This window comes from Cydia splendana, chromosome 9, assembly GCF_910591565.1.
Source record: "Cydia splendana chromosome 9, ilCydSple1.2, whole genome shotgun sequence".
Classification (NCBI taxonomy): Eukaryota; Metazoa; Arthropoda; class Insecta; order Lepidoptera; family Tortricidae; genus Cydia; species Cydia splendana.
In genome coordinates, this window is record NC_085968.1 from 15,257,712 (window position 1) to 15,272,508 (window position 14,797).

General features: G+C 37.6%; 1 protein-coding gene across 2 annotated transcripts in view; it reads right to left on the reverse strand.

The window, feature by feature from the left end:
- Positions 1-14,797, reverse strand: part of LOC134793632 (uncharacterized) — a 76,375-nt gene that overhangs the window by 35,601 nt on the left and 25,977 nt on the right. For both annotated transcript variants that reach the window (XM_063765256.1, XM_063765255.1), the window contains exons 2-3: positions 9,782-9,962; positions 102-163 (exon numbers count right to left, since the gene is read on the reverse strand). In XM_063765256.1, coding sequence (XP_063621326.1) covers positions 102-163; positions 9,782-9,962 — 243 coding nt within the window. The remainder of the gene's footprint in view (positions 1-101; positions 164-9,781; positions 9,963-14,797) is intronic.

Below are 14,797 nucleotides of genomic sequence, written 5' to 3' on the forward strand. Positions count from 1 at the left end.
CCGGTCGTCAAATATAAGTTATAACAGTCATTTATGATATGTATTTTATAACCATGACATTATTGTATTGTATTCTAGACATAATATTATTCGATCCGTACCTGAGTGCGTTTAAAGTTTCCCTTGCTGTAATTTCTAAACGGATTTCCATTGGAAGTATTTCCTGCAAACAAAAAACTATTTGTATTATAATTATACGTAAGAGCAGCAAATAGTGCAGTTTTACCAAATAAATTGTAGAGCAAAAGTTACGTATTTATTCGGTAGGAGGCGGGATTAGTTTACGTCATTTCGTAATCGCCGCTAAAGTGGATAACAAATGACCATAATTTTCCATGACACTCAACTCATGATCACATCGCGGGAAAAAAGAAATGCGAATATTTCACGACAAATCGTCTAGAAACGTTTTTCAGGACAAAAACGTGAAATAAATTGTCCCCGAATAAAAGTACAAAATGGAGAGAATTAATCCCAACTATTTGATTTGATCCAATCTTCTCTCCAATAAATGCCGTGAAAACTTGATTATGAGCAATTTGTAGGTTATTTAGGACTATAACAGGTGACATTAGGGTACATAAAAAACAGTAAGTATTTAAAGAGGCCAATGTTCAGCAGTGGATGGCTGAGATGATGATGATGATTTAATTGAGACAGTATTATTTGAATTGCCTCATATATTATAGTACAAATTGTTAATTGTTTTAAATATTTTAAATTTATCATCAAGACGGTAGGTTGTAACCATGAGTAGGTTTCTTATTTTAAGTTGTTTCATACTAAATCATTACTTCTGGTATTCAGGGCACTCCGCCAGAGGACAAACATGTAAAAAATAAATGTTCTCGAGTTTCAAAAAGTTAAAGTTTCTACTTTACTAAAATTCCGATTGTCATAATCAGTACCGGTATACTTTAGGACAACTATTTGTTAGGAGTTTTATTTAAATGAGCCACACAAATAACCATTTCACCAGCAGGAGGTAACAATAATAATATGTAGAGTAAGATAAATAGCTATGTACCTACTTATGTGTAAAAAAAATATTCTTTTTAGCCAGTCATCATGTCACCGTTTTTATAATTTTCCATAAATTATACTAATACTCGTAATACAGTAATTTTATACATTTCGCGTTTGCGTTAAATTCGGTAGTTCTGATTTTTTGCAGACGTGTTTATGATGTTGGTCCAATGAATAATACAAGTTTGTGACTTCGAGCGCAACTTTGTCAAATATCGAAAAACCCGCGAAAATTTCGGTTTTCTTTTAGATTTGGGCGATAGAATAATTGTCTCTGTACATCTAGGAGTTTCCGAAATAAAACATTTTAAAATTTATAATTTTTTGAAATTGTATGCACTTTTGTCTCAGGTGATGCAGCTTGGCACGATTGTTCCTAAGGTCAAACAAAGCTGATTTGGCCAGGTAGCTTGAGATCGTACCGTGCCTACCCCCCAAAAAGGGAGGCGCAAGGGTCGGATCACCAGGTCCAATCTATGCTATATTTCTTCCTGCTCTTAGCAACTAGGGCAAGTAATATATCATTTTCATATAATTGAGGGATTCCTTATTCTAAGTATCACTTCAAAGCAGGCAGTCATACATTTTTTGTGAAAAATATGTAGCGGATTGAGTGACGATTTCCATACAAATGTAATTATAGCCAAAGTCAAAGGTTAAAAATGTAAAAAAAAAACACTTAACTTGGCGTTTTAAAAGTGTGAATATAATGTGCTCGTCCTTAAATTATATGAAAATGATATATAACTTGCCCTAGTTACTAAGAGCAGGAAGAAATATAGCATAGATTGCACCTGGGCAGCCGACCATTTCCCCCCCCCCCCTTTTTTTGGGGGGTAGGCACGGTACGATCTCGTGTCTAACGGCTCAAATCAGCTTTGTTTGACCTTAGAAACAATTATGCCAAGCGGCATCGCCTGAGACTAAAGTGCATACTCACTGCACTTACTTAGCCTACAAATACAAGTTCGAAAAAAATTATAAACTTTGAAAGGCTTTACCTCGAAACTATTTAAGTGTACAGAGACAATTCTAGTCTCGTACTGTAGCCAATCTAGTCCACTTTAAAAACGCCCTGAGAAGGCACTATCAAAAACTAGTTCTTTAGGGTTATAATCGCCCAAATCTAAAAGAAAACCGAAATTTTCGCGGGTTTTTCAATATTTGTCAAAGTTGCGTTCGGCGCTCGAAGTCACAAACTTATATTATTCATTGGGCCAACATCATAAATAAGTCTGCAAAAAATCAGAACTACCGGATTTGACGCAAAAGAGCCAGGTTACAAAATTCGACAAAGTTACTGGATTATAAGTAATGAATCACTTATTATGATTTTTTTATCAATGTTAAATTTTCATCATTTATTTATAGTTTCACAACTTGATGGTAAAATATAGGACAACGTGACAAGGCCCGTCACGTCCCAGCATTATTTTATGGCGTTCCAGCTTTTATCGCGATTAATAGCCGTGCACGGGCGGAATCGTCGGTGACCCACTAACAACATGATTCTCATGTATACTACATATAACAAAATAAATTGAAGATATATCGTAACAGTTTCGAACTTGATACGAACCAATCATGTGGACGAGTTTTAAATGATAAAAAAAGTATTTTTTAAGTATATACTATCGTATATTTGTATTAAATATATTAAAAACGGGTCACTCGCGTATTTTAAGTCGAAAAACGCTCAAATGCCATATCGTATATTTGCATCGTAAATACAAATATTCATAGAGTTAAACCAAGAAAAGTCTGCAGAGATTTTGATAGCACACGCAGTGCAGGTGTTATTTTAAACATCAAACTTCTATGAAATTATGACCTATAAATAACACTGGCTCTGCAGAGTTTTCTTGGTCTAACTTGAATGGTTTGTTTGTGGATTGATCCTTTATCTGTGGCGGCGCGTACATTTAATTTGTTTCTGTTTACAATGTTATTATCATCATATTCCTAGCGTGGCTTTTCGTCATGGCTCATGGGAGCCTCACGTCCGGTCTGCAACTGTCATGTCATTATAATTATCATAACCGTTTATTCATATTCGATATCAAAATCCAACTGTTTAGTTTAGCACTGCAAATATTCTATGCACAGCTATATGTATACTAACGACGCAAACACCTGTACGACCTGCTTATAATGATTTAAAGACCTTGGTTATTTGTCAGCAAAATATGCAATCGCTTAACTCCAAAACTAGACAACTTGAAGTTTTATTGCAACAAGAATTAAAATGCGATGTTCTAGCACTTACGGAGCATTGGCTGACAAGTAACCAGCTAGAAAGTGTGCACATAAGTAACTATACTCTGATATCTAAGTTTTGCCGCGGTTCTCGTGAACACGGTGGCGCTTGTATATATGTAAAGAACACTTTAAGTTCTATGGAAATAACAGAATTAACTGCTATGTCGGTGGAAAGATATTGCGAAATTGCAGCCACATTGATCCAAGATTTCAATGTATTAGTGGTTTGTGTTTATCGATCAAATTTAGTCAAATCTGTAGATTTTCTTGACATTTTAGATCGGCTGCTCAACAAAGTCAATAAATTGGGTTACAGCTGCATTGTAGTTGGTGATACCAACATAGACTGTTTAACCATGTCAGTCGATCATAAACATTTACTTGACATCCTTACGCCACATAACTTTGAGAATGTAGTAGACTTCCCCACGCGCGAAACCAGTACCACATCCACCTCTTTGGATCACGTGTACATAAATCAAAGTCACTTGGTAAGTGCATCTGCAGCGGTAACAAACATCAGCGACCACTACGGCGTCCGCGTAGAAATTGAGTGTGAACGCACGTCCGCGCCGCCCCCGCGTACCCGCCGCGTCCGCGATTACACCGCCGCCTCTAAAATTGCCTTCGCGCGAGCCGTTGACAGTGTGGATTGGGACAAATTATATCAGAACAAAACCACCGTTGACGACCTCGCGACTGCAATAATTAATATCATAATTAACAAAATAGAAATCTGTTTCCCGTTCAAGGTCAAACCAAACGTCTCAAAAAGTACTACATGGATTACGGAGGAAGTATACAATATGAAACGATTGCTATTTGACCTTGTCGATCTCAAACAGAAATTTCCCGAGGAAACGTCGTTAGAACAAAGAATAGCCGATCTTAATAGTAGGTACAATGAGCTAACGCGGGATATTAAATCGGAATTCTACGCTACCAAAATAAATAGTAGCGATAATAAAATTAAAGCTATGTGGCACATAGTCAACACAGAAACGAACAAAAATAAAACTTCTACTGTTGACTATACAGATATAATCAAAAAACCAGACGGGTCCGAATTCTCAAGTAAATTAAATTTATTAAACGCCATGAATGAGCAGTTTAAGGGGGCCGCGACTCGGTGCGGGGCCCCGCCTGCGCAGCTTCCGCACGCCCTTGCGTCGCTCTCATACGCATGTGCCACTGCCGATCGCTCGCTGCGATTCAAGCACTTCACACCGGCAGAGGTACATAAAATCATAGTTAAAAATATTGCAAATAAACCCACCCAAGATTTGTACGGTATATCAGTGGAACTTATTAGACTTTCGGCCACTCCGCTCGCTCATCCATTAGCTGCGCTTTATAATAAATGCTTGCGAGCTGGGAGATACCCGAAGTCCCTTAAGGAAATAAGGATCAGCCCGCTGTACAAAGGGAAGGGAAAGCAAAATGACCCTGGTTGTTATCGTCCGATATGTATTATACCAGTAGTGGCGAAGATCTTCGAGAATGGACTGACAACCCGTCTATCTCAGTTCCTTTCGAACAATAACTGCGTATCAGAACGCCAGTATGCGTATAGACCGGGACGATCTACCACAATGATGGCGCGTGAAGTAGTACGCCTTATACTCCAAGCGCGTGAACGAAAGCTCGAGGTCGCAGTCCTTTTCTGCGACCTCTCGAAAGCTTTTGACGTAGTAGACCACAACTTACTATGTTCGAAGCTCTACCACTATGGTGTTCGAGGACCTGCGCAAGACCTGATGTCGGACTTCATGCGCGACCGGACGCAATACGTAACTGGTCAAAGAGGTAGTCTGAACTCACATGGGCTCTCGACCGCCATCGGCGTCCCCCAGGGATCATCTCTGTCAAATGTGGCTTTCTCGGTCCTTCTCAATGACTTGCCCATGGCGGTAAGTGAGGGCGAGGTTTACATGTATGCGGACGACGTTGCTGCTATCGTAACCGCTCCAACCATTGACCAACTGGAGTTGAAGTTAAACACGGTTGCCGGGCAATTATCGAACTGGTTTAAACATAACGGTCTCATTTTAAACTTAACCAAAACCCAATTCATCCAGTTCGATTTGTCCGGACGCAGGCGTCGCCCGCTGCATGTGGAACTCGCCAGTGGTGTTATTGGTCAGGTCAGTACTACTTCTTTCTTGGGTTTTCATATTGACCAAACCCTAACGTGGGAGAACCACATTGAATCCATCTGCGGAAAAACGGGAAGAGCTTGTTTTGCCTTGGGTAGGCTGACTACTGTTCTTCCGCAGCAGGCAGTCCGCAGCTGCTACTATGCCAGCATACAGTCCATAGTACAATATGGGCTTGAGCTATGGGGACGCGCGGCCGACTGGCAGCGTGTTTTCCGGCTTCAAAAACGAGCCGTAAGATATATGGCTCGAGTACCATGGCATGAGTCGGCTAAGCCACACTTCACCGCCTTGGGTATCGTCACAATGCCGGGTCTCCTAATACTCCAGACAGCCGTATACACACGGGAGAACCTGGATAAATATCCCAGACGGGGTGAAAAAAGCGACCGTGTAACTCGCTATGGACACAAATTAGCGGCAGTGCCACGTAGTCTAGCCAAAACGGCTAAATCTATACATGTTATGGGCCCCGCTGTATACAATAACCTACCAGTATCCATAACTGATGCGCCTAGTCTGATGAGTTTCAAGGCTAGACTCAAAAATTGGCTGATTGAGCGGCCGTTTTATAGTGTCGAGGAATATTTGACCTCAAAATATTTATAATGAATACCAAATAATGTTAATAATAAAATAACAATAGGAGTTAAATAATGTCACAATAATTGACTTGTTAGTTTACTTAATTCTCCTTTTTCTTTCTCAAATGTATGAATCTTGTATACTTATTTATAAATCTACCTTTAATGTAGTTTAGTCATGTAAGGCTGACCTGTAATCTATATTATCAATAAAATATGAGTATGAGTATGAGTATACAATTTTACACATCTTATCTGTGTGTCTTACGTGAATATATATTCTTTAATTGTTTTTCTTTCTTAGTCTGTCTAAAATAACTTTGCACCGATTTGAATATAAGTAGAACAAAATGAGGTAGTGTCATCATAAACGTCATATTTTCTTAGAAATTTTACATTGCTACAATTTAATTTTGTCACTGCAAATGTCTACTGACTTTATCTTAATAAAACATGATTGCAATTATTTCGTGTTAACTGAATGGCATTTCAAGTTTTCATATTCATGCATATCATATAATTAAAGACCAAGTGTTAACAGTTTGTTCCATTTGCTAGTTAGATTTTAGTACTTTAGGCAATCTAGTAAACACATTTATCACACTATTGTCATGTAGCTGGCTGTATTGTTTTCATTTCGCTATAATAGTGTGGTTTCTTTCTCCGACTTGTAACAACAGTGACAGATTTATTGTAGCCGGGGCAGCCTCGGGCTCTCGCATTACTTTTATTGCTTTTATTTTTTCTGTCACCTAGTTTATAACTTTATTCACAATGACCTATTTAAGCTCTAACAAGCTCTTTTAAATTTTATTTGAGGCCATAATGCTTTTTTATCTATTTGAATTGCGCGGTGGGGATTCTTAATTTGAATAATTTGTATTTGAAAACCTTCTTCTTCTTCTTCCTCGCGTTATCCCGGCATTTTGCCACGGCTCATGGGAGCCTGGGGTCCGCTTGACAACTAATCCCAAGAATTGACGTAGGCACTAGTTTTTACGAAAGAGATTGCCATTTGACCTTTCATTTCAACCCGGAGGGGAAACTAGGCCTTATTGGGATTAGTCCGGTTTCCCCACGATGTTTTCCTTCACCGAAAAGCAACTGGTAAATATCAAATGATAGTTCGTACATAAGTTCCGAAAAACTCATTAGTACGAGCCGGGGTTTGAACCCGCGACCTCCGAATTGCAAGTCGCACGCTCTTACCGCTAGGCCACCAGCGCTATTTTTTGTATTTGAAAAGCTTACGATATCATAAATAGATGATCAATGATCAATGTAACTATGGTCATCAACATTTATAATTTTCATGATATCATGATATGTGTAGCTAAAGATGGTCAAGCAAATCTTGTCAGTAGAAAAAGGCGCGAAATTCAAATTTTCTATGAGACGAAATCCCTTCGCGCCTACATTTTTTAAATTTGCCGCCTTTTTTTACTGACAAGATCTGCTTGACCAACTATATATCATTTCACACTATTGGTATGTTATAAGTACTATCTAATAATAACACATAGTCGTTATTTTCACTACATTAAAAATAATGCTGAATGCTGGTCAACATTATATAAATTAATAACACTTTACATCTTGTTTTCCTACCTTAACTTTCAAGTAAAGAAAAGGGGCACTCCAAGATGTTTCACTTAATTTAGTTGGAAATGCCTACTTCATTTAAGTACATTGCAGCCAACTCTTTGCTTACGAGTACATAAATCTAGATGCATATTATGAATACTTTCCTTTGTGCCGTTTCATTTCAATGAACGGGTACATTTAGTTAATGCTTTATATTATTCAGCTAGTTTAGGAATATTTCGTTTAGATTTTATTATTTTTTCTACGTATATGGTTTCTTTTTTTTTGTTATTTCTTAATAAATGGTTTCATTTAATATAACTCGTCTGTTCATAAGTTTTAAGACGACACAACATTTCATAAAAGTAACGAAAGTCGATTAAATATTATTCGAAATGTGTCATGTTATTTGTATCTCCTTGGATTTCACGGGACCTAGAAATCCCGGTCTTTTGATAGGCTTGCGGTCTTTTGATATGCTTGCGTAGGTAAAATACTACCTTTTTATGAATATTTCGGTGTATAATTTGATATCTCTATTAAAATTTTCTTTTACTTCCGATAATTTCCCGCCAGTAAAAATACCATTTTCGTGATCGTGCCGGAACCCCTTAAATGCCAACAGATTAAATTACTATAATAAAAAAACATAGAAGGCCATTTTAAATAAACTTAATTTAATTTAATTAATTATGGTGTAGTAGTTAAATAAAAATATTAACATTTCATCATCGTATAATATTTCAATAATCGAACTATTTGAGTTTACATTCGTCTCAAGACTTATGAACAGACGAGGTATACTTTAGCGATACAGCTTCACCCAAAACAAATACTGGAGGTCAATTCGAACGTACACTTTGTCATCAAAATGATATCAAAGTTATCATTCGCGTGTGCATTTCGGACGTACATGTACATCGCGAGCGAGACGCACGGTCGAATGAGAACAAGATGACACCATGTATTAAGATCATTCATTATTTAAATTTAGTCGATATTGTATGTGGAAGCGCTGGTGGCCTAGCGGTAAGAGCGTGCGACTTGCAATCCGGAGGTTCAAACCCCGGCTCGTACCAATGAGTTTTTCGGAACTTATGTACGAAATATCATTTGATATTTACCAGTCGCTTTTCGGTGAAGGAAAACATCGTGAGGAAACCGGACTAATCCCAACAAGGTCTAGTTTCCCCTCTGGGTTGGAAGGTCAGATGGCAGTCGCTTTCGTAAAGTGCCTACGTCAATTCTTGGGATTAGTAGTCAAGCGGACCCCAGGCACCCAAGAGCCGTGGCAAAATGCCGGGATAACGCAGGGAAGAAATAGAGTCAATAATGTCGATATTATATGTGGTTAAAAAAATAGAAAATCTACTGACGCGTACGTACCCTATCATGTTAAACGCTAAATTGTATAAAGTCGCAACTTGATACTATTTAAACGCAGTGTATTCTGTTATAAGGCGAAAGAACATCTTAAAAAGCCAAACGATGCGACAGTCACTGAACACGGTTACTTGACCGCCCTTTTCTTGTAAAAGCTTTACGAAAAACCGGAAGCGCTTTAAACGCAACTACAACGTACAAAAAAGTTAGGAGCTTGGAATATTGCATCGCAAAAAATAGGAGTACTCGCAACGGGCCACAGGTAACCGGGAGGTTTTAATAGTATTTATCTGAATATTACGGGTAAAAATTTATTGATTTTTTTTGGAAACAATTTGGAGAATTCTTTAGAAACTAGTAGAAAAATATTGAGGAATTAAACCCCTCTCTCTTTTATTTAGAAGAATTATTTATTCTGTGCTCTAATTGACCTAAATAAAATATTGCAGTGCCGGGAATAACTTTTTGTTTAGGTATAGTTTGTATTAAAAATAATTTTCTTGAAATCAGTTAAATATTTTACGAATTAGATTTTCACAAAACTGCATCGCGAGCACGTTTGTAATTTTATGAGGATATAATATAAGAGTTACAGGTATACCTGAGGTAGGTATTGGTGCCATAGCCATATACCGATCGCCCAACATGTAGTTCGTTTATGATTAAATAATCTCGCACTGTCTCCCGTGTAATGAAGACACACAGACGAGATCCGCTGTCATCACCACGGCCGCTGCCAGGCGTTGCCAGGCGAATACCGCCCCGTGGAATCATCTAACCCTTACTCACGTTGGCGATAGTATAAGAGAGATGCAGGTGTGAAGGCGAGGCTCTCAGCACCGGCACGCCGGCGCGCGCCGCCGCCGTCACGACGGCCGCCGCCGCCGCGCCGCCGCCGACCACGAGCAGCGTAGCCACGCGCCGACCTCCCAACGCGTGGCACGTACGCTCGAGTATTTGCGCACTGAACCTGTTAAAAAAAATTGGCATGTTAGGCGTGAGTACGTTGCATTATAGAGAATGAGATATTCTTACTTTTTTAACAATAATAGAATTGCTTATTATTTAGTTGTTATCCCTTATTTAAATCCATCTTAACAATGAACACAAAAGAAATTTCACCACACCAACCCAACGCAAATATTAAATGTAAAATATCAAACAAAATCAAACCGAATCAAATCCAAATGAATGTTATTAAATATTTATCATCCAAAATCATCATTTAAAAGTCAATTCTAGCAGCAAACATAAGAAAACAACTCAAAATTTGCATATGATTACTTTGCCTCACATGTGAACAAAATGCAACTTTGCTATCAGTTTTTGAAGTGCAAAGTAAGCCTTTCCGAGCTGGTGTGGTGAAAAAGAAATTAAATAAATCAGTATCAAGTCAAGTTGTTATAAAAAATAACCTGGTTTCGCTTTCTGGGAGCGAGCTAAGACAAAACACGTGATACTCTGTACTTATCATTCGGTTCTTGTTTTGTTATGTTGAGAAAATTAATTAAGGAACGAGCGGAAAATGTAAATGAGTAATTTTAGGGACTTTTAAGTCACATTTAGGTTATATATTAGTAGGTAAGTACATTTTTAGCAATTTGACTACGTTAAACTTCGAAAAAGTAGGAAACAATAAGCGACGAAAGCTTTTTAACAAATACCTTTAGATGTGGATATATATGTTGTTATATTATGCTCTTTCAATTGCGCAGTGTTAAAAAAATACGTTTAAATATGTGACGTTCTACGGGTAAAGGTACCATATGGTGGTTGGCGCTTCGCCGCGTAGCACCGCATTAGTATTGGAGCGTCATTAATAACAGCGTAAGCGCCGATCGCCATATGGTACCTTTACCCGTGCAACGTCACATATTTTATCACGTGTATAACGCCATCCATCATATTATTATGCCTGCTGTACTAATAAATCTGTATCGAGATTAAATTTAATATGTTAAACATGCACCAGTCCTTGAAGTATAATACTTATGTACCTACATGAAAAATATGATACCTAAACTCGTAAGGTATGTAGTACTTATATAGGTACCTTTGCCTGTGAGTGAAGCACAGGAAATACTAAAATTTGTCGACGTCTGGCCTGAGGGGCGTCCGCTTTGCTACCTATTCGTTGGAATTGCTTTATTTCATTTATGTTAGAGAATCCTGGTTTTCCTCACAATGTTACAAAAAAATTAAATTAAACTAATTACCTACGGTTGATTTTTACTGTTTTTTTTTACACAAAAACCTTAGTAGTACTATACATTATACCTATAAATGATAAAATTTTTATGATTGGATGTTTTGATGTATTGTGGAAGTCGTGAACTAGTAACGGTGTTCAAGAGACATTCTCCTTCTAACAGTTTATTGTCCTTCTTACAGTACCTATAAACACAATTGTATGTAGGTATATGTAAATATTTTTATTGCTCCAATCTAACCTTTCTTCTCTATTACGTAGTGGTGTCATCAAAACTTCACTCTCAATGCCACTTAACTAATTAACTATGCTTTTGAAAACATTTTCGGTTTTGTAGCCCACAGTATCATGGTCGCATTTTTATCACCTATCATGCCAAGCGTCACTTTCGCAGTTACATATTTGTTAGAACGTGCCAGGCATGGCGACAAATGATAAAGAGCCGACCATCTTAGTCCTACGGGACTATAGTTTAGTATGCGTAGCGGCCTCCGAGATTCCAACACCCAAATTACGGCCACCACGTACAAAATCTCTCCTATTCAACTGGAACGGAAAAACTCAGGTTCCGTATTTTTAGCTTAAATTGAAAGCCTATCCTAACATCATGTCAATCGCTTTCCCTTCTCTTACAAACGAATCAACAATCTTTACACGTCTGTACTGATATACGCACATAAAAGGGTAGTACTTGGAAACGACATGTGATTCCCGCACCTGTGCTGAACGGGGATCGAATCAAATGTACGTATAGTGATGTACATCCTCCAAACAAGGTACTGAATTGACGATTACATCCTGAAAAGAAAAATTGACAGTATTTTTTATTTATATTGAAACTGACAGTCCATGCTTTAACTATGATTTGATACCAAAGCCAAATGCGAAGGGTATTTAATTGTAATCATTGTAGTCAAGAAATCGAATCCGGTGTTTATTTAAGGCTCTGCTCTGTGTCCGTTCACTCTTTAACAATTCGGTTTTAACATCGTAGACTAAGAAATATTTAGCTTCCCAGAGCAAATCATTATCACCCACTTAATAACTCTAATATTTCGTAATGTTATAAAGAGTGATCGTACATTTTCCAGCATTTTTGGTGCAGCAGAGTGGTGTTAACGGAATTGGTATAGATAATATCAACTGAAATGGTAAATTAAGGTTAATATTAACGTAATTAACGCTAATTAATCATTAGGGTTGAAATTATTTATACCAATTCCGTTAACACCACTCCGCTGCACCAAATCGATTCGCGTGGTGTTAAAGGAATTGGTATAGATAATTTCAACTGAAATGGTAAATTAAGGTAAATATCAACGTAATAAACGCTAATTAATCATTAGGGTTGAAATTATTTATACCAATTCCGTTAACAACACTTCGTGCACCAAAAATGCTGGAAAATGCACGATCACTGGTTATAAACATTACAAGCTAACGAGGTTTAAACATAATAATTGAGAAACGTTTTGATTCTTTGTGTTAAATCAAACGTTCACGGGAGCTTTTTCCCAGATAATATAGATAACAAATTTTCTAACATAACTTTAACAATGTTTATAGCCTATGTATTGCAATGGTAAGAAATAAAATATTAACATAGGTATGTTATATGTATACGTATACGTGTGCTAACACGCTACTGTTCGGGGCACGGACGCTAAAGTGATATTTATTATCGTAGGCTCGATATGAGACATGATACGGAACCTATTTATAGTAATAGAGGATTTTCAATGGGCACATGTCATGTAGGTACAAATATACATTACTAAACTCCATGTTAATAATAAACTTCATGTTAGTACACATACGATGATTAATATTTACCAAAATGTCTGCCTAGAAAATATGTTTGTATATGGCATATCACTAGCCCCTGAGCCTCGAACTGTGATTAATAGAGCTATTTGTCCTCCGAGGTGTGTGTTTTACGCGCCGCAGCACCCGTTGTGCCGTAAGCCCGTAAGCGTCTGTGCGATTAGCCAGCCTGAATTAGAAACCAAGTTGCTTTTTGTTATTCTTGTTACGCACTCACTCGGGTGAGGTTAGTTAACAAGATGGATACCTGCCGCACAAGTTCCTTCTTCTTGCTTATTTGTATCCATTTTACAAGTAGACATGAAATGTCAGATTTTTTGTATTTCGGGTTGGTCAAATTGGTATCTAATATTATATGTTCCTCAATAAAATATGAGTAAGTACTCGTCCTGGAAGTCGTTAGCATATTTTTATGTTTACGATAAAGTATTTTTTAAGGATGACTCACGCTAGACCGGGGCGTGCCCAGGCCGAGGCGTCCGGCATGTCATTTTCTATGACGGTTGACCGGTGATCACGTGGTACTTTCCATAGAAAACGAAGCGCTGGAAGCTCCGGCCCAGCCCCGACCCGGTCTAGCGTGAGTCATCCTTTAAATATCTTATATAAATCGGTAAGTAACATAATGTGATAAATTTCTCACAGTAAAGTTGTGAAATGCGTTGCCACCTCCTCTGTGGCAGTGCCAATCAGTGGCGTCGCTAAAGGCGAAATTGAAAAAGTTATGTCTCTCCGTCCCGATTCAAATGAAAAGTTTAGGTAGATGTGTACAGTTATATTGCAATGTGCATATGTATATGTATAATAATGTTTATAACAATGAAACAGAGTTAGTTGAAAAGTTGCTTCAAAAGAATAAGTTTGTATCTAATACAGGTATGTATCTACGAGTACATAATAATTGGATGTCGTGTACTTTGGTGCAATTATTTTACTCTTACTACTAAGAAGTTGTAGTAGACTTTATTGAAATAGAATGAGAATTACTTTAAGGAGTAGTTTTCAATCAGTTTTCCACTGCAACATAAGAAATATCGTAGCCTCTAACTACGATAACCATTGATGTAAAGTTCCCACCAACATACGATTCGTGAATTGCAATGATGTATTAATAAGATTAATTTGGGTAAGTACCATAGCACAGCGTGCGCCTAGCACCTTCATAAAATATGCATAAATTTGTGCTCCCGCCAAGATAAATGGACCTGGAAATGTGGGAGCCAGAAGGAACGGAATTGAAATAACTCAGTGACGCGTTCCATTGGTACATAACCGCAATTGGATCGCTTACATCGCTCGGATCAGAATGCGCCACAACCACTTGGCTGCTTAAGTATCGATGGTACAGCTAGATCTTAATTTTATTAGTACGAGTCTCAACGCTACGACTACAGAGTCGTTTGGGTAATATAGTAATTAAAAGTCGGTACTTGGGCATATAAATTAAACAACAGCGTTCAGAACGTACAAGGTACAAACGTTTTTGTATTTTGGGGGTGGAGGAAACCGTTTTTTTTTACTAGGGAATAAATTTAAAGAAACATATAGGTATATGATATGTTTTTTGTATATTAAGAAACATATATATGACGATTATATATCGTATGATGTCATGCCACCGGTAGGTAAATACAGTACTTTTCGTGGACTAACAAAATAATATATCCTCCCCATTTGTGTACTGGAGAATCAGATATATTTCAAAAGCCAATAACTCTTATTAGCCACGCCCCGTTGGATAATGTTAACAGAGCAACCAGCGACAATTCTAC